At 49.4% G+C, this 21,162-nt stretch overlaps 1 protein-coding gene across 1 annotated transcript in view; it reads right to left on the bottom strand.

Moving 5' to 3' along the window:
• The window catches only part of DLG5 (discs large MAGUK scaffold protein 5), a 134,224-nt gene that overhangs the window by 76,319 nt on the left and 36,743 nt on the right, over positions 1-21,162 (bottom strand). Inside the window, exon 2 of the mRNA XM_025396339.1 lies at positions 1,896-1,964. Within this exon, the coding sequence (XP_025252124.1) occupies positions 1,896-1,964 (69 nt within the window). The remainder of the gene's footprint in view (positions 1-1,895; positions 1,965-21,162) is intronic.

Genomic DNA, 21,162 nt, shown 5'->3' with positions numbered 1-21,162 from the left:
ATTGCTATGGGTTAGGCAATATCCATCTCTAGAATTCCCTTTTAGAATGCACATGTGCCTAGGAAAGGTAACGATTTAACCCTTGAAATGCCGATGGGAATGAGTTTGCTGATCGCGATCTGTCAGACAGATACTGGTGAAAGGTGAAAAACTAGACAGGTCAGAGGAGTATGCTCAGGGCTTACCCAGTCCACCTTAAAAAGCCTCACCTTCCCCATCTACTGATCCTGACTGTCCCACTCCATGCACTTCCTGAAGGGTGAGTCCTACCTTCCAAATTCCAACAATCCCATCATTCCATTGATGTGTCTCCAGGCACCAAAAGCAGGCAGAACAAAGTAATAGGATACCGTTAGGAGCTTTGAATTGCAGTCCCAGAAGGGCCCGCCCTGAGTCCTAAACAGGATGAGGGTTATAGGGGGAACTGTGTTTTTATGGGTGGAATTGTGGCCCCCTAAAAGATGCTAAAGTCCCAATCCAGTAAATGTGAATGTGAACCTTATTTGGAAAGGTCAAAGCATTACCTTTCCGAGGTACATCTGCATTCTAAAAGGGGAGTCCCGAGAGGCGCGCTGCTCAGCCCACGGCAGTTATTGCTGATGGTGAAACAATCTTTACAGATTATCAATTTAAGATGAGGTCTTGCTGCCGGTAAGGCAGGCTCCTAGGCCAATGTGACCAGTATCCTTATTAAAAGGGGAAATTTGGAGACAGACACACACGGAGGGAGAGTATCATGTGAACACAAAGGCAGAGATCAGTGTAATGTTGGCAAACCAAGGAGCACCAAGGATTACCAGCAAGCCACCAGAAGCGAGGAGAGAGGCCCAGGACAGATCCCTCCCTAGCACCTTCAGCCCCCGTGGCCTCACTAACACTTTGATCTTGGGCTTCTGAACTCCAAAACTGCGAGACAATCAATTTCTGCTGTGTAAGCCACCTGGTCTGTGGCACTTTATTATAGCAGTCCTAGAAAACTAAGATGGAACTCCCCCGCTGGTCACTGTCTTCCCTCTCTTCACACTGCCTGCCCTTATTTAACTGTTTTCCACCAAAAGACCCTAACATCCAGGAGTGTGGGGCCCACATCTGCCTAATTCGCCACTACAGCCCAAGCCCACCTCTGGCACACTGGAGGTGTTCAGGATGTGAACTGACATATGAAAGAGCCGTCCTGACTAGTCCTAGAATCTCAGGCATGTGACTTCCCCTCCCAGAATATCAGTTTCCCCATCTCTCTGCAGAGGGAAAAGAAAATAGTCGGAGTAGATGACTTCTGTGAGTCCTTCAGGCTCAAATACGCTGGAACTCACCACTGAAGGTGTCTGCATCCATCACGGTCAGATCAGGCAATGAGAAACCCCACTAGAGGTGCTAAAACAGAGGGAATGGGTCACAGAGGTGTGGGAAGGCTGAGACTACTGCGGCCTTCCTGCTGGACTTCAGTGAACTCAGAGAAGGGCTGGCCTCATTTTATGGGTTTTCTGAAACCCATGTTCAGAGAAACATATCCAATTCAGCGTGGACTGGCAATGCCTATCCCCAAGGAAACTCCAAAAGGGGTGAGTCTCCTGGGCAGTGGCCACTGAGTTACTACGAGGCCTGTAGAGTGGAGGTGGGGATAGTGGGACAACAGGCTCCCCTAGAAGCTCTGTGCCCGGACAAAGTGAACAATGGCAAAACATGTGCCTCCCAGCACTCACCTCCCCACCTCCCTTCTAACATCAGAAATGGGTTTTTGCTGATGGAGAAAATGTAAATGAAATCAACAGAAGATGATCCTGTGAGTAATCTGACAAGGGAGAACCAGCTTCCTCTCCCATGAACCCCGGCTGTCTCAGCTTCCACCCAGACCCCTGGCCTACCCAGTGTCCTCCCTAGAAGGCAGTACTCACCCACACTGCTGAGGGAGCTGCTGCTTTCTGAGTCTGAAGGCATGGTGGACAGGACGCTGTAGGTAGAACCTGGGGAAAGAGAGGAGACCGTGTTACTAATCCCAAGGGGTCACTCGTCTTCACCCCAAGCCACTGTCAGACCAGTTGATCATCAGTCAATGCCAGGCCATGAGAGTCACATGCACCAGGCACTAGAAATACACATCCAGGGGCCAAGCAGAGGAGGCACGCTCAGCAGATCTGGACTTCGGTGTTTCTGCCAGGCCTCCCACCTCACTTTATACGCCCCTCTGGGCAGGCAGGCAGAGGGGAACTTGGAGTCAGTCAGCTGGCTTCTTGTTGGGATATCTGGGGAAAGGTTTAGCAAGGCAGTGACATGCCCCAGGTAAACATGGGGTGTGAGGGTTTCCTAAAGATCTCTATCAATATGATTCTGGCTTCCATGCAGGGGGTAACAGAACAGAAATTAAACAACTGAACTATCTGTTCTTTCTCTGACTGCTCTGCTCTTAGGTTCTAACTGTATTCAAGCTCAGTTCTTAACAATTTAGTTAGCATCTGCCCCTTTATTAAAAGTTACTCCTAAAATGATAAGCAATTATACCATCAGCAAAGTCAGAGGGTAGCACTTTTTTTTTCGTCCACACTTAATGTTAATTCCTGGTTGTGGACACACAACCACTGTGGTTTGGTTTGAATTCAAATATTTTCAAAACCAGATGTTACCCTCCCAGCACCAGGAAGCCCAGTTTCTGAACCTAGCTCTATGTAGGTGCCCATAGCTGGGTCGTGCTGAGCAAGTAGCTTTTGTTTTCTGGAACTCTGTTTCCTGGTCGGCAAAATGAAGGAGTTCAACCAGATGGCTTATAAGGTCCCTCTCCCATCCCGTTTCAGCAATTACGTTTCCATGATTAACAGAAACAGAAGGTATGCTTTGCTCAAGACTATGGATGACATAAAATTAAAAGGGAGGGCAAACTGACTCAGAGACTAAATTGGGAGTGGACAAAGCATAACACACAGAGATGGCAGGTCAAATAAAACAAGGACGAATCCAGTGTTTTGTTCTTGGAGCCAAAATAACTATACAATGAAGAGCAGTATGTACCAGGCCAAGTGGGTGAGTTGGAGACGGAATTTTTGCAATAAGGGCTTTGAACAAGCCTTAGGGCTCTAGTGTCAGAAAGCTGCCAAGAACTAATGAGATCCTGGGCTCCACAACCAGAAATGTGGGGACCAAATTTAAGGAGCTCCCAGTCGGGCGCAGTGGCTCACATCTATAATCCCAGTGTTTTGGGAGGCAGAGATGGGCAGATTGCTTCAGCTCAGGAGTTTGAGACCAGCCTGGGCAACATGGTGAAACTCCATCTCTACAAAAAATACAAAAAATTAGCTGGGCGTGGTGGCACTCACCTCTAGTCCCAGCTACCCGGGAGTCTGAGGTGGGAGGATCACCTGAGCCCGGGGAGGTCAAGGCTGCAGTGGGCCATGATCATGCCACTCACTTCAGCCTGGGCAACGAAGTGAGATCCCATCTCAAAAAAAAAAAAAAAAACCACTCTTCCACTGCAATTCTTGACAAGCCACCCTACACACATCTTTGAACGGAAAAGAGGAGAAATGAAGAAATGGGGGTAAACGGGAGCAGGAGGAGGGAGATGCAGGGTAGGTGGGAGGCCCCTGGGGACAGGAGAGACCTTGAGGGGAAAGCAGGGAGACTTTGCTGGGGAGGTGAGGACCATGCAGGAGGGCAGAGAGACAGACTGCAGGCAGGTGAGCTAGCAGGTGTGTCCATCAGAAAAAGAGATGAAGTGGGAGAGAAAAAAGAGACAAGCAAGCAAAAAGCAACTTTGGTAATGGCAAGCACTAGGACAGGCGTGACTGGCAATGACCAGTAGCCTCATTATCACATTTTCAGAGACTCTCTGAAGAATCTGAAGGCGTTGAGCATGGGCTGAAAAGGATGACTGGGGAGTGGGTAGATGTCTTGTCCCTCAATACGACTGTCAGAAGGGATTAAATTTGTTCTTGATGGCCTCCTGCAGCCAAACCAGGAGCAGCAGGTGGATGCTGGAGAAAGCTGCACCTCCACACAGGTCTGGATGGCCACAGTCAGCACTGCCAGGTATGAAAAGCCTGGGGGTGAGGGGGTGAGGGAGTGAGGGAGGCCCAGCACTCAAGTGGCATGGATGTCATGGGGAAGTCTGCACATCTGAAGGGAGATGAAACCAGAAAACCCAGTTCAGTCTTGAAATTCTACAATCCTGCTAAAAAATGAATAACCCATGCTCCATCTCCCATATTTGAAGTCCAACCCACACTACTAGTTTTGCTGTACAATCAATATCTCTGCATTTTTGTCTCAACAAAACAATAAGCATCACACCCTTTTTTTTTTTTTTTCGAGACGGAGTCTTGCATTGTCGCCCGGGTTGGAGTACAATGATGGCGTGATCTCGGCTCACTGCAACCTCCACCTCCTGGGTTCAAGCAATTCTCCTGCCCCAGCCTCCTGAGTAGCTGGGATTACAGGTGCCCACCACCACGCCCGCCTAATTTCTTCTATTTTTAGTAGAGATGGGGTTTTGCTATGTTGGCCAGACTGGTCTCGAACTCCTGATCTCGGGATCCACCAGGCCTCAGCCTCCCAAAGTGCTAGGAGTTACAGGCATGAGCCACCACATCTGGTCTGCATCACACGTTTGTTTAACCCATCTCTCTTTCTGTATCACACACTTTACACATTGCTTCATTATCTGTGAAATAAAGTCAAATGCAATTTGGGCAATGCATTGATATCTTCAAAGAAAAAGAACCCAACACAATGTCTATTTTCTAAACTCAACTGCCATTTTTTAAATAGTAATTTTTCTTTATGGGGGCAAGGAAGGCTAACCACTGGCAGGTTGGTAGATTGTTTCTGGAAGACGTCTACTCAGGAAAGCAGGCATAAATAAACTCCCCCACTCTCACCTCCAGAAATCTCTATGCTCAACCCATCCCGGCTTACGACACTGGCAGCCTGCACTCCGGATGCCGCTGCTGGAATGCTCCCCTCTTTCTTACTGTTGGCATCGGCAGCGCCCCATCTTCCAGTAAACTGCCCCTCCTCTTCAAATCGTCTCTCTCCTCCCCCGTGGCGAGTTTCCACTGTTAATTAAGCTTGGCAGACACCCTTCCCTCTCTCCGCCCACCTACCTCCCTGGCTGGGGGAGTCCGCGGGCCAAGCGATATGTTCTGTTCCTCTTCCCTGTCCCTGCAGCCCTGACTGGCCTCTGGGGCCTAACCAGGGCAGCGTGACATCTTTATGTGCATCCCTGGGCATCACTCCCGCCCCCATCCCAGGGAGCTGGCAGGGCTCCTAGGAGCTGGTGGGGGGAGTGGTTAAAATTGGACAGGACCCAGTTTTTACAATGTTCCCAGAGCCTTGGACGTCATTAAGGGGGAAAAAAGGCCCAAAGACGACATTGTCTCAGTCATGCTTTGTCTCTGCGGTTATTGTTGTCCTAAAGGCCTGTGTGGTCAGAACTGTCAGGAAAAGGCAAAAGAAGCCACTATCCCCCAAAGTCACACAGTGTCCTTTCAAGGCCAGTTGCTTCCATGGGGCTGAGGGGCAGGTGTCGGCGTCATCTACCTGTGGGGTTTCGCCATCAAATTTGGAGTCAACAGGAGTCCCATCTAGGCCAAGCACACTTTGGTGCTCCTCATCTTCTGCCACAGCCCAATCCAGGAGGAGACAATTTCCCCAGGTTCTCCTGAAGGCACCTCCACCCAACCTGCTCTGAAACCTAGGATGGGCTGCTGTGGAAGGAGAAACAGTGTGGAGGGACATTTTCTACCTCGCAGAGTGCCCAGGGCTAAGGGGAACTGTAGGATCAGCCTCCTGTTGTGTGTGTGTGTGTACACACGCACGTGCGCACGTGCGCGCGCACACACACACACACACACGAGAGGAAGGCACCCACCACAAACTCATGCAAGCTACCAAGTACCGTGCAGAGGTGCTGATGAGACCCAGGGAGAGTTGGATGATGTGGAAACATTTCCAGAAAAGCGGAGCTTGAGGCCAAGTTTAGATGTGGACATGTGGACCAGAGCATGATATAAGGAGATTCTTTACTATCAAAGGAACTATCTGGGCAACGTAAGCGCTTCTTCAGCAGACAAGGGTGGGGTTTCAGAACGCATTTCTCACAAGCCCCTAGGGCACATGCTCTACACACTGGCCCAGAGCTGGAGTCCACAGGTGGGATGCACATGGAAGCTGCAGCCAAAACCCTGGGAGAGGTGGAAGAAAGCCACTGGGAGGAAGCCAGCCTGGTGACCCTCTGGGATTGGCCCACAGGCACTGTCTGTGTCCTTTCCAAGAGCCCGGCCCCTGCTAATTCTGTTTACCCTGTGACTCAGCGCCATTGGGTCACAAAGACCACTTCAAAAGAACTTCCAGTAAAAATCACCCGAACAATAATGGAATGCGCCAGCCCTCCCAGGCCCCCTCCCACAGCCCATGGGGCCCAAGAGAGATGGAAGCGCACCCCCAACACACCCCTTCCATTCACCTGGAGCTTGTAAAGGCCCTGGTGACTCACGCTTCCTCTTCGTGAAGCCCACAGTGGCTGAAGGAACTTGTTCCAGCCTTGAACCAGCACACAGAGTTCTCCCTGTCCTCCAGAAGGGCCCAGGCAGAAAGGCAGAGAGCTGACAGCTCATGGTCACGGGGAGGCCAGCACCCCCTACCTCAATCCCCAGGGAAAGGGGAGGGAGAAAGCAAGCTGCTACTCTCTGGACTCTGGGGTCCCTGAAGACAGAGCAGGAAGTGCTGCCTGGGCCCCAGGAGGACAGTCACTTTCAGGGCACCTGCCACATCCTGCCACCCTCCTCCAGTTCACACTGAGGAACCACAGCCTACAGCAGAATGACCAAAGGTGCCCAATCGCTCCCGGACTCGCACGTATCAGCCAGGTTTCTAACACGTGCCCCCAGCCTAGCATGGCACGGAGCCAGGTTCGGGAGAAAGACTGGCAAGCCAGGGGCTCAAGAGCCTGGAGGCTACTCATCTGCTGTGAGTAACCTTCAGAAGAAGGCCCTTCTCTCTGAGCCAAACAGTAATGACTGCAACACAGCTGGGGCCAACCTGCCTGGAGTCAGCTCCCAGCCCAGCCCCTTATTAGCTGTGTGCCATTAGGGAAGTCACTCTGCCTCTCTGTGCTTCCACATACTTATCAGTAAAATGGGATGATAGAAGTGCTTATCTCTTAGAGCTGTTTGAGGATAAACTGATTTAATGCAGGCTGAGTATCCCTAATCCAAAAATCTGAAATCCAAAAATCTCCAAAATCTGAAACTTTTTGAGTACTAACATGACACCACTGCAGAAAATTCCACACCTGACCTCATGTGATGGGCCAGTCAAAATGCAGGCACACGATACAGTTTATTCTGCTTCCTCAAAGGAAAAACAAAATTATCTTCACGCTATGTGTATATAAGGTGTATATGAAACGCGAATACATTTCCCATCTAGACTTGGGTCCCACTCCCAAGATATCTCATTATGTATATGAAAATATTCCAAAATCTGGAGAAATCCAAGACCCAAAAACACTTCTGGTTCCAAGGATTTCAGATAAGGGATATTCTGCCTGTTTGTGAAAAGTGATTGAAACAGCACCTCAAATAGCTGGTACTCTTAAGTGTTAGCTGCTGTTATTATGGTCAGTCCAGACCTGCAGAGGGCCCTTCCAATTCTGCTGTTCAATTCCTCAATTACCTACATAGAAAGCTGTACTAGAGTGACAAGTCACACAATCCACAAGCAAACCGCTGCACTGTATATGGCACTCTCAAGAAAAATAATAGCAGCTAATAGGTACTAAGCACTACTAAGTGCTGTGACTGTGCTAAGTACTTTGCATGTATTGCCTCCATTAATTTCCATAACAACCCAGAGGTTGTCATTAGTCCCATTTCACAGAGGAAGAAACTAAGAGTTAGAAAAATTAATTTGCTTAAGGTCGTGCTAGGGCTACTAAGAGTGCAAACAGGATACAAACGCAGGCAGTCTACCCCAGCGCCTGTGCTCTCAAATCCTACACACAATACTGCTGCCTGGCTCCACAGGGAAGAGCAGTCAGAGAGGACTTCATGGAGGCAGGGGCCTGGAACTGGCCCTGGAAGGTGGTGGCCTTGGATAAGCACATGAGAAGCCAGATTGGCTTGCAGGAGACAAGAGGCAGAACCCATTTCTCTGGAAGGGTAAGAAGTCTCAGAGCAGGGCTGGCTTGGGCCAAGGCTTCCCAGCCTCTATTCCCTGGGAATGGGCTCATCTCCTCCCTGCCTACCTCCCCACACCGAGACAGCACTCAACAGGCATCCTGAGCTGAGCCACTTCCACCCAAGTGGGAAGAAAGAGAAGAAGGAGCTGTGGCTTCATAGACCCCATTCCATACCCATGCCTGTGCTGGCTGCAGAGGGAAGTTGCAGGGTGTGGGCAAGCCTGCACTTGAGAGCCACTCAATTCTGTGAACTGCAGAGATGAGGAAGGAGGTGACAGCGTGAAAGTTGCGGAGTGCTATCACCTTTGGCAGAGCCCACCTTCTCTGTTTTAAAGACTTCCTGGGATGCTGGGGGAACAGAGGGCTCAGATCCTACTAGTGGGCTACTAGGAAGCCCGCTTACAGAACCATGCTCAGTTCTCAGGTGGGAAGAAAGGTGGCAGAAAAACAAAAAACAAAAAACAAAAACTACATTCAGGGCAGCCCTAGCCCTCCCTAGGGGCCCAGCCTCCTACCCTTTAAAAGCATGGCCCAAGGCTGCAGACACTGAAACCCAAACTTGGAAGCAGACAAGGCCCAGTATTTCAGGGAGGTATAGGGTGACCATGGCCCTGGAATGGAGCAGCCACAGACACTGGCATGTCATCAAGGAAGTCCTGCTCATGTGTCTTATACGCCACCCAAGGGTGGGAAAACCCCACTCTCGGTTTGTAAGTTAAGATTTAATATTTGTTTTCCTCAACTGAGATAATGCTACAGTATTCTCCACTAAGTTTTAGAACAAGCAGCATCACTGTGCTACAAAAAAAAAAAATTAGAGTAATGATGTGGATTCCCCGTTTCTGGTCATTGTAAGAACTGCTCATCCATCTTTAAAAGGTAAAGGTGGCCAGGTGAGGTGGCTCTCTGCCTGTAATCCCAGCACTGTGGGAGGCTGAAGCAGAAGGATCACTTAGGTCAGGAGTTCAAGACCACCCTGGGCAATACAGCAAGAACTCATCTTTTTTTTTTTTTTTTTTTTTAAACAGAGTCTCGCTCTGTCGCCCAGGCTGGAGTGGAGTGGCGCAATCTCAGCTCACTGTAACCTCTACCTCCCAGGTTCAAGCTATTCTCGAGCCTCAGCCTCCTGAGTAGCTGGGACTACAGGCACGCACCACCATGCCTGGCTATTTTGTATTTTTTAGTAGAGACGGGGTTTCACCATGTTGGCCAGGCTGGTCTCGAACTCCTTACCTCAACTGATCCACCCCAAAATGTTGGAATTATAGGCATGAGCCACCACAGCAGCTGACCCCATATTTTTTTTCAGAAAGAGGGAGGGAGGGAAGGAAGGAAGGAAAATAGAGAAAAAAAAAGGTAAAGGGGAGGGGGCATTGCCCAGACAATTGGAGATTTAACCTCAGGTATGCAGTGAGATCTGTGTGGAGTGGCAGGAAGGAAGATGATGCTTGCTGAGCTCTCTGTCCATTCTTTTTTTTTTTTTTCTTCAATTCTATATTTTAAAATAAATAGAGACAGGGTCTCTCTTTGTTGCCCAGGCTGGTCTTGAACTTCTGGGCTCAAGCAATCTGCTCGCCTCAGCCTCCCAAAGTGCTGGGATTAAGGTTTGCGCCACTGCACCTGGCTTTTGTGTCTATTCCTTAACACATTCCCTAACCTCTTCCCACTGGACTTTTGAGGCCATTTATAAAATAATGAACTAAATTGCCTGAACCTGAGAAAACTCTCACATCAATTTTGCCATCTGTGACTCCCCTCCCTTCCCCACCCAAAATGCCCCAAGGCAAAAATAAGAAAAGAGGGAAAACAAAACATGTGCACCCAGAATTAATCATTCAGAACCATGCAAGACCCCTCACTCGCTAACTACTGGACTGGTTTTGGTCTTTTTCTGTACTTTTTTTTTTTCCTCTTTTAAGTGACAAGTGACAGGGATTTAAAAAAAAAAAAAAAAAAAACTGGCACATGAAGGAAAGATGGAAGTTTGTTAAATTTCGAGGGATGAAAAGAGTCCACAGCCGGATAGCCTGCTTGTCCTCATCAGCAAAGCAAAGGCTCCTGGAGGCTTTGGGATGAGCACAAAGCCTGTGTCTGATGAAAGCCACCCTCTTTGTTCTGCCTCCCTTCAGAGCTGCCTGGCTGCAGGCTGGGGATGGGAGCAGGTAGGGAGGGAAAGCAGTGGGGAGACCTAAGACCATCAAACCTGACACCAGGTGGGAACACCTCTCAGTTCTTGCTTTCCATCACCAAAACCAAGCCCTGCTCCCTGCTGTCATTCCTGGCCAGGCTGAGACAGTTCTGCACCAAAAAGGCACAAGAGGAGGCCCAAAGAGGGTCTGATGAACTCGGCAGGAGGACGACGGGGCCATCGTGCTATGCCCTGGAAGGTGTGGGTGGAGGGGGGACAATGAACATAGCCAAGCCTGACAGCACCCGCAAGGCGAGGAGCACAGCTGAAGGAGCGGAGCAGGGCCGGTCGCAGCACCTCTGCCCCACCACCCTGACAGCACATGCCAGACCAAACCCAGACACGGCACCCAAGGGGCAGCCAAGCCTCCATTATGCTCCAGCCGGACATCCCCCGGGGGCCATGTCTGCCCTGGAATAAACTTCCAATAAGCCCCAGAAGTCAGACAGGCAGGAAGCAGCTCTCTGAAATGCACCAGGCACCCCCGCTCCCTCCTGCTCTGGCCCGGCACTCAGTTTCCACCAGTCAGTAAATGGAGAAGAGGCTGCCTCCCTCCCACACTGGATGGAGCGCATACCTTGCAGAGTACACTACCCTCCACCCTCTCAGGGCAACTGTACCAAGGCAGGCTCTGCATCAGACCGGCTGGCTCAGGCCTGCCACTCGCCAGTTGTGAGACCTCAAATAAGTTGCTTCTACTTTCTGTGTATCTCCTCGTTTATAAACATAGGAAGAATAATAGGTGATGAGAACAGAATGAGCAAAGAGAGGGAAAGCCCTTAGAACAGAGCCAGGCACACAGCAAGCAATCCACAAACACCAGCTCTCGTTACTGTTATCCTCTTGCAGGCTCCTAAGGAAGGCAGGGCATAGGGTGGCCTCTGCAGTGTACACAGACGGCAGATGCTATGGACGGGACCTGGAGGACAGTCACCCAGCCTTCCCTTGACTTCTGGAATGTTTTGCTCATAGAAGCTCTGCACTGAGTACTCTGTGTACCTCCCATAACCATCTCCCTCAAGAGCTAATGCCTCCCCCTCACGCCAGCCATGAGTGTCGCCTCTCAATACCTGAATACAGCCCTATCTATGCCTGTGGATAAGAAGGCTTCCTCTCCCCTCCCACCATTCCACATGGCCATGGCAATTTCAAGCCATCCCCAGTATGCCTTGTGATTTCCGTTTCTGTGGTTCACAAAGAACAAACCAGAATGCTCACAGTGTGCCTGGAATCACACCAGGCTTGCACCTCCACTCATCCAGTCCTGGCTCCCACCACCCACACACAGACATCAGTCAGTGCCCTGTAAAAGATGCTACTCATTGGTGGGCATGTCTGTCCCCGGAAACACAAGGCCCATTCATTCACCAAACGCTGGGTGAATGCTGGGTGAATGCTGGGTGAAGTACTGGGATGCAGCAGGAAGCAAGATGGACAAATCCCTGCCCTCATGGAGCTCACATGAACAGGGTGACAGGGGTGGGGGAGAAATAAATAAACATAAACTGCATTGGGTAGTAAGTGCTATGAAGAAAAATGTGGCAGAGTTAAATGGTAGGTGGTGGGGGTGGAGAGGAGATGTGGCTACTGTACAGTGGTGGCAGGGGTCTCTCTGGGCAGGTCATCTTTCCCCAGAGACCTAGAGGAAGCGTGGAGTGCTAGAGGAAGGAATAGCAAGTGCAAAGGCCCTGGGGCCACCCCATGCGGGGAGACCTGTCTGCTGTGGGTGGAGGGACCTGCAGGAAGATGCAGATGAGGTCAGAGGGGCAACGGGACAGCTCCAGGCAGGACCTTATGGGCCACAGAGAGGAAGCAGGGCTTTACTCAGAGTGAGATGGGAAACCTCTGGAAGATTCTGAGTAGAGGAAAGCCATGATCTGACTTACATCTACCTAGGCTCATGAGATGCTTTGTTGAATGTGGTCCATAAGCAGGGAAGCACAGAAACAACTCCGACAGCAAACTCACAAGTCCAGGGGAGCAATGCTGGGGGCTTGGACCAGGGTGACAAGAATGGTGTTGGTGACAAGTAGCTGGATTTGAGGGATATTGTGGAGCTTTTCTTACTTTCCTACTCCACATTTGGCTTGGAGCAGAGCTGAAAGGATCTGCTCACAGGCCCAATGTGGAATCGGAAAGAAAGAAAAGTCAAGGATGACTCCAGGATTCTTGGCCTGGAAACTGGAAGGATGAAGTTGGTCCTTGCTGAAAGGGGGAAGCCTGCAAGAGGAACGGATGGGGAGGGAGTTGGGGAATCACGAGTTCCCGCCGGGCCTGGTTACACGTGAGGTGCCTACAGACACACAAGGGAGGCGTCAGGAAGCCAGATGGATGTACAGGCCTCAATCAGTGACAAGGTCATGACTAGAGATATAATCTGAGAATTGTTAGCATATGCTTAGTATTTCAAGTGATGGGCCTTGATAAAATCACCCAAGGAAGAAGTACGGACAGGAAGGGCAGTGGAGAGGTCCAAGGAATGAACCTGAGCATCCAGGGGCTAAGGGATGAGAAGAGAAATCAACCAAGAAGACAGAGGAGAAGTGGGTAGTAGTGAGGTGGGAGAGTCGACCACACAAGTAAAGAAACTGAACACAGCCGGGTGCAGTGGCTCACGCCTGTAATCCTAGCACTCTGGGAGGCCAAGGCGGGCGGATCACCTGAGGTCAGGGTTTCAGGACCAGCCTGGTCAACATGGTAAAACTCCACCTCTACTAAAAATACAAAAATTAGCCGGGCATGGTGGTACATGCCTGTAATCCCAGCTACTTGGGAGGCTGGGGTAGGAGAACTGCTTGAACCCAGGAGGTGGAGGTTGCAGTGAGCCGAGATTGCACCACTGCACTCCCATGTGGGCAACAGAACGAGACTCCATCTCAAAAAATAAATAAAAATAAATAAACAAACAAACTGAACACAACTGCATGTGGTCAGGGCTCAGAGAGGTGCTTAGATATGTCCATGTTGCTTAATGGTGAAGGTAAGAGAGAGACACAACCCTCCCGACTCCTGATCAAGCTGAATCTGCACTCCACCTACCCCCTGAACTCCCCCAGTTATCAAGGAGGCTGACGGAAATGAGGCAGAGCATTAGGGAGAGCCTTCAATGTCTACTAGGCATCCTACATGTCATAGCTCATGTTTTTGTTGAATGTACCAGTACACTCTACTCACATCAGGTAACGTTTATTGAGCACTTGTTGCAGGAAAGGCACGATTTGTATGGATTATTTCATTTAATTCTCCCAGCAATCCTACAAGATGGGCCACTATCAACTCACCTTCTAGATGAAATGTAGGCTCAGAGAAGCCAAGTAACTTGCCCAAGACCACAAAGCTAGTAAGCAGAAGGTTCCAACTCAAGCAGGACTCTCATCCACTAACCCTAGACCTCCTTTTTTGTTGTTGTTTTTTGTTTTTTGAGACAGGGTCTTGCTCTGTCACCCAGGCTGGAGTGCATGATTTCGGCTCACTGCAACCTTCATCTCCTGGGTTCAAGTGATTCTTCTGCCTCAGCCTCCTGAGTAGCTGGGGTTATAGGCATGTGCCTCTGCGCCTGGCTAATTTTTGTATTTTAGTAGAGATGGGATTTCACCATGTTGGTCAGGCTAGTCTTGAACTCCTGACCAGACCTCCTCCTTTCTGACAAGATCAGAAAAAGTGATACTCACTAGTTCCTTGTCCCACTGGATAGAAAAAGATGCAAGCAGGCACCCCTCGCCCAGTGTCAACACTCAGGGAACAGGAGGTACCTAGTAATCACTACTGGCAGGTCAGTAGCTCTTCTCCAAGCAGGCGTGCTATCTCGTGGCCAGCATTCAGCACTGTGGCCAAGGCCATCTTTCCAACAGAAGGAAAAAAGGGAAGCATGAGAAAGAAGGGTTCCAGTCACCTCTGTCACAGCTCAGCTGCCAGCCTTGTCCTCTGGTCCTGGCTTCAACCTCTCTGGTCTTGTCACTCCTCTGGCTATGGACTTCTCTGATCCCCTCAGAAGAGACCAGTACTGCCTCTGAAACAAGCTAGATAAGTATCTCCATCCTGGGTCTTTAGAAGGCAGCAGGAAATGGAGTGGGCCAATGGAGTTTCAGGAAGCTGTTTATGATTCTGATGCTTAGACTAAACGCAAAAGAACTGTAAAGGTGTCCCTCCCCTACTGTCCCTCAGTGACACACCATCCCACAATGGCATGTTCCATTAATCTCAGTTCAAGGTAAGCTGAGTCATCAGCCAGATGATGACTCTGGGAACTGCCCAAGTCTCATGGCATGAACTGGGTATTAGGCAAGGACATGGCATCCCAGGCTTCACAGGTCAGGGACACTCTGTCCACAGAGGCCAAAGAGGGCAACTACAAAGGAAAGGTCTTATCTAAGACATCAGCAAACGGGTGCTGTTTCTGCCCCCTCTTTCTTCAATGCCATCTACACTTCCCTCCTCATCTACTTTGTGGGCTGCCTTGAGAATCACTGACCACCAAGGCAACTCAGCCTGGGTCTGTAGTAGCAGCAACTAGGGCTCTGAGGTCATGGAGAACCCCTTGCCCACCACAATGTTCCTGCTGAGTTTGAACTCGTCAAGACCCCTGGCATAGGGTGGGAGGCACAAAGCGACCCCATACTGTGGAAAGGACACAGGATCAGGAGCTGGATGGACATGGGCTCCCTCTGCTTTGGCCACCTCCTAATCAGTGACCAGGAGCAAATACTTTTTCTGAGCCTTGGTGTCATTTGTACACTGAGGCTAAAAGTCTTTATATAGTCAGTATTTCACAGGCTGTTTTGCAGAGCAAATGAAGTACTGGATGCCGAAAGTGCTTCGTAACTATAAAGGAAATGCTAATAAATGATCCATTTTTCGCCTCCTCAGGAGGCTCAGGTCTATCTCCATCCCCAACTCCACTGCAAATCTTTCCCAGTCTTCCTTCATGCTTCTCTCTAGTCTCTACTGTCAACCTCTTCTCTTCCAGAAACTCCTTCTTCCTTCTACTCTTATTCAAAACACAAACAACAAAAACAACAAACATACATACAAAAGGAAAAGGAATTAAAAAGCAAGAAGGCCAGGTGCAGTGGCTCACGCCTGTAATCCCAGCATTCTGGGAGGCTGAGGCAGGTGGATCACTTGAGGCCTGGAGTTGGAGACCAGCCTGGCCAACATGGTGAAACCTCCTATTTAAAAAAAAAAAAAAAAATCAGCCAGGTGTGGTGGTACACACCTGTAATCCCAGCTACTCGGGAGGGTGAGGCACGAGAATCTGGGATGCAGAGATTGCAGTGAGCCAAGATCAGGAGATCACGCCACTAGACTCCAGCCTGGGTGCATTCCAGTGAAACAATGTGTCAAAAAAAAAAAAAAAACACCCAAGAGCTTCACCTCCATTTCTCTCCATTAGAGGTGTCCAAAATCTCTGGGCCCTCAGGGTGGACCACATCTCACCTAGTTTCACACAATTTCTACTCTGACTTTCATTACTATGGGTGAAAGCTCCAGCTTCTGCGCCTTGGAGTTCAAGAATGCCCAGGGTTTTTGAACACAGGAATCAGCAAGCAGGTATGAGCTTCGGGAACCTGTCTCCAGCAACTGGGAACTGGAAGGATGGAAGCAGGGAGAGCCTGGAAGTAGAGAGAACAGTTAGGATGTTCCCACAAGAGCTGTCCTTAACTACTGGTCATGGGGTATGGGTGGGGAGAGGGCCCAAGATCACAGGTAGGGAAGAATGGAGGATGGTGCTGAGGTTTGTGGTTGGGGCATCCTAGAAGGTAACACAGTTAACAGAGGCAGTGGACTGAAGAAAGAGGAATGAGATCGTTGAAATCCATCAGATGGAATGCATGAAAGAAAATCCTTGTGAAGACAGCCTGCTGACACTCAGAAACTGGAATGTGGCACCACGGAGAAAGTTTCAGGCTAACACAGTCCACTCCAGAGTCACACCATTGAGCCTGCAGGATGTGAGTGACAAGCCCAGAGTCACTAATTGGTAATGGGAAGCCCTTGGGTTAGAAAAAACATAAGACTCAATTCGAACAATGTCACTGGGAAAGAAAAAGAAAAAACAGAGGAGAGGCCTGGATCTATGGACCTCCTAAACAGTGACTATGAAGTAACACTGTTCTTTTTTTTTTTCTTTGAGAAGAAGTCTCCCTCTGTTGCCCAGGCTTGAGTGTAGTGGTGCAATCTCAGCTCACTGCAACCTCCGCCTTCTGGGTTCAAGCGATTCTCCTGACTCAGCCTCTCAAGTAACTGAGATTACAGGTGCCTGCCACCAGGAGCAGCTAATTTTTTGTATTTTTAGGAAAGACAGTGTTTTGCCATGTAGGCCAGGCTGGTCTCAAACTCCTGACCTCAGGGGATCCACCCACCTCAGCCTCCCAAAGTTCAGGGATTACAGGCACAAGCCACCACACCCGGCCTGAAGTAACATTGTTCTAAGTGTATACGGTTCAGAATCTGGGGAAATACTTCCTGTGAAGACAGGAGAAAAAAAATGAGTTTCTGGAAGAGACACAGAAAGATCACTCAGAGCAGGGGTAGGAGGAGCAAGAGAATGATGCATCCTAGAAGGCAATGGGGTGGAGGGAGCCTGGAGGGGCTGGTCTGCCACACCAAATGCCAGGGAGGACTCGGAAGCAAAGAAACATCTGATCTGGTCATTTGGAGGTCAAAGATGCTATGCATGGAGTCAACTAAGTAGGCAACTGATTGGCCCTGTTTCTCCATCTGAGAATTGAAGGACTTGGATAAGACCAGAAAAGGCATAAGGTGCATCTTGAAAGAGCAGCCATGCATCGCACCCCCTGCCTGAGTACTGTGCCTAAAGCCATACCTCAGCTCATTGGGAAAGGACCCACAATGGATTAGCAACTTCTGCCTTGGGCAAGTCAGGCAAGAGTACCTCATCCCTGGAGCGCATGGTTTCTACAGGCCGGTCCACCTCCAGAGACATGGTTCACAGTGGTCGGCGCTTAGCAGGCTTCCTGTAATTAATTACTGATTGGAATTAAACTCTGCAATCTAATCTGTGTCTCTGACATCCTTTAAATGACTGTGATTCAAAGAGTGCTCAGGGAAAAATAAAAGGGCAATTATCTTTTTTCCATTGACTTCTTTTGAGGCCCCGAGAAACAAAGTCTTAGAGTTTGGCTATCAGAGGCTCTCTGGGAGGCCCTGCCTGAAGCAGATGATCCTCCAATCCAAGATGGGCCCTCAGATGTTCCAAACATGCTTCCTCTCCGATAAAGAAACACCGTCCAGGAGGGTCCACCCTCATTTTCACAGTACTTGGTGTGGATTTTGGAAACAGTGGCCTTCAGAAGTCCATTCCTGAAACTGCTAGGACTCTTTACAATGTTTTACAGAAAGGACGCTGCACACACTCACCTGCAGACATCCACTGAGGTATCCAAGGTTCACCTTTGTCACACCCAGAGCAGGAATGAGGAGCTTTTAAATAAGACTTTGGGTACTAATACACTCAGGCTGTCACCTCCTATCCCCCCGCAAATAAAGATAAAACAGCACAAGCATTCTTCACCCTAAAACCCCACAGCAAAGCTTTCATCATGACCCATTCCACACCTGTCATCTCAGTACATTCAAGTGCTCACATGGGCCTTCAGCTTGAGCACGAGCCCATTCTTAGCTACCTGTGCTCAGAAAGCAGGCCCATGCTACTCTTTGTTTAAATGCAGAAACTAGAGCTCCCCCTAAAACACTCCAAGCAAAATCTGGACACACAACGCCTTCAAATTGCCCCAAGTCAACCACAGAAAATGGAAGAGGAGATCACAGAAGCATTTCAAATGCACAAAAGGATGTAGATTATCTTTCACACATGGGTAACCCTCAGAAAAGTTGATCTTGAGTAACAAGGGAAAATATTTCATTCACTATCTTGTGCAAAGAGAAAAAACCAAAATCCACATCCATGATTCCGGAGTATAGCAAATGGAATCAAAGTATGCCAGCCCCCAAAGATTTCAGCCTCCTGCAGCTCCTGACCCTCTGGCCATTTGCAGGGAGCTCTGCAGGCAGTCTCATCTCAATGGACTGGGACCCTCCAGCCTACACCACTATGCCTGCTCTGCTCTCCCTACCCACTGAGCAAGGCAAATGCTTAGTGAAAGTCTGAAGAGTAAGAGTTGAATCTGCATTTTCTAGTCAGACTTCAGCCCTCTCATAGTTTAAGAGGCATCCCCTCTACTGTCCAGCCCTGACATCCTACAGGTGTTCAGAGGGGGCCTGACTGAGCCAGGTCACACAGCAAGCTGATGCCAGTGCCAGGAGTGAAACAAGCCGACAACTCTGATGAGCACGATGAGAGGAGGAAGCAGATGAAGGAAGTGCCCTTCAGCGAAGGCAAGAGCGCTGGAATCCCCAGGTAAAGAAAGGTCCCCCCAAAACAAGCACCTGGACACCCTGTGCAGGCTGTGAGAGCCACAGGGAGGGGCAGTTGGTCAACAGGGCTTCTGGCCAATGGCTCCCAGTCTGGCTGTTCATCAGAATCATCCAAGCTGCTCTTTAAAAATGCTGGAAAAAATAAAAACTAAAAATGTCTCAGGACCCCTTCCTACCCCCAAGAATCAGCACCTCCCGCATTCCAGGCTTTTAAGACGCTGCTCAGAGTCTCTGATGAGTGGCTCAGTTGGGGAATACCACCAGGGTCTGCACACGCACCCTGGGCATCCTGACCTCTGAGCTTCCTGAACCCTGCCACTGACCCTCAGCCAGAAATGGGCACCGTCGTCACTAGAGAACAGTGTAAGAGTAGTAATGTTGCCTTTTTTTTTTTTTTTTGAGACAGAGTCTCGCTCTGTCACCCAGGCTAGATCTCAGCTCACTGCAACCTCCACCTCCCAGGCTCGCCTCAACCTCCCGAGTAGCTGGGATTACAGGCACACGCCACCAGGCCTGGATAACTTTTTGTAATTTTAGTAGAGACGGGGTTTCACTATGTTGGTCAGTCTGGTCTTGAACTCCCTTAAGTGACTTCAAATGATCTGCTTGCTTCGGCCTCCCAAAGTGCTGGGATTACAGGCATGAGCCACCGCACCCTGCCAGTAATGTTGCTCTTATGGGCTGAAGTGTATTCCCCCAAAATCCATATGTTGAAGCCCTAACCCCTTCTGCAGTTCCTCAACATATGACTGTATTGGAAGATAAAGACTTTAAAGATGTAATGAAGTTAAAATGAGGCCATGAGGGGGGGCTAATCCAAAATGATTGGCATCCTTATAACAAGAGATCAGGACACACATGCACAGAAGGAGAACTGCATGAAGAACTGCATGGAGAACATGGCCATCTGCAAGCTAAGGTTAAGAAGCTTCAGAAGAAACCTGCCCATCTGACGCCTTGACCTTGGACTTCCAGCCTCTAGAACTGTGAGACAATCCATGTCTGTTGTTTAAGCCTCCTGGTCTGTGATACTCTGTATGGCAGCCTTAGCAAACTAAGACAGCTGCAACCATTTACCCATGCTCTCTGCAGCCCCTTCCAAAACAGACATCACCCACATACACTATCTCACTTAAAACGTCAGCACCCCGGACAAACGTATTGCTGTTAGCCCCATTTTACAGACGAGAACCCTGAGGCTCTCCAAGATCAAGGAACTAACCTAAGATCATTCAGCTAGAAAGTAAATGACCAGATGCACCCACCTCCCAGCCCTGTGCCTGTAACTGCTCCTGAGCTGCCTGAGTCCTCAGTCCTCTCTGCCATCTGTCCTGGGTCCACTCAGCAGCTGCAGGCCTACCCCACCTGGATGAACACTGTCTGAGCCCACTGTGCCTTCTTTCCCAGCCTCAAGCCCCCAGCAGACACTTCAGGGGAACACTGGCTTGCTATCATCTGTAGTTTTTGAAACTTTTTCTTTCTTTTATTTTTTAAATAAGCACTATTGCTTGGGTAGTCAGAAAATAAAATTAATATTAAGGAGAAAAAAACTAACATGGTTAAGAGATTCTATTGAATCTGTAGCCTGTGTGGAAATAAAGAAGTGATCAAAAGGAATATATTTGGAAACACTACTAAGAATAAAAAGGAAAAAAAATACAAGCTGCCCTTGCCAATGTCCCATCAGCTGAGATGAGATAAGAGACTCATGGGGCAGAAGTAAGGCTGCTGAGGCCAGAGATCCCAGCCAGGCCATCTCCAGAAAATATCTATTTTTAAAGTCATGTTCCATTTCATCACATTTCAGAAAAACAAAGAGGAGACCTTGAGGGACAGACAAACAGGCTCCAGAGCCACACGCCGTTGAGTGTGCTCATGGCAGCAGCAGCCATGCCTACAGCCAGCCGGTGATTTTCACCTGAAAAACTCAGATCCCTCATGGCAGACAGAGTTCCACCCCAAGCTGCCATCATCACGCAGCCCAACAAAGCGGCAATTTTCGTATTTCCTAGGGCCTGCTGGGCTCCCAACTTCTTAGTTTAAATGGAAACTGTCAGACAGGATTTTGTGCAAACATGCGTTTTCCTCAGGGGCAAACATTCTGAGCCTACAACTTGTTCTTTCATTTTGAGAGCTTTTTGTCCATGGTGACTACATCAAAGATGAGCGAGGCGGGCGGGGAGGGCTGTCAGGGAGCACCAGAGAACAGAGCAAATGCAAAGTGCAGGGAGAGCAGAATGAATTACTAGGAGGCAAAGTACGGCAGGAACCTATGTGCCTCGCCTCCTCCTTGGGCAGCAACCTCAGAAGAAAGACTTTGGCAGGCTCCACTCCGCACCTCTCCTGCAGCCCCCGCGTGGACAGCCCAGTCTGTGTCAGCACCTCTTCCCTTGGGTGACCTGCAAGG

Source organism: Theropithecus gelada, chromosome 9 (assembly GCF_003255815.1).
Source record: "Theropithecus gelada isolate Dixy chromosome 9, Tgel_1.0, whole genome shotgun sequence".
In the NCBI taxonomy this organism is placed as follows: Eukaryota; Metazoa; Chordata; class Mammalia; order Primates; family Cercopithecidae; genus Theropithecus; species Theropithecus gelada.
The sequence above is the reverse complement of the archived record's forward strand: the minus strand, read 5'-3'. Positions and strand labels throughout refer to the sequence as shown.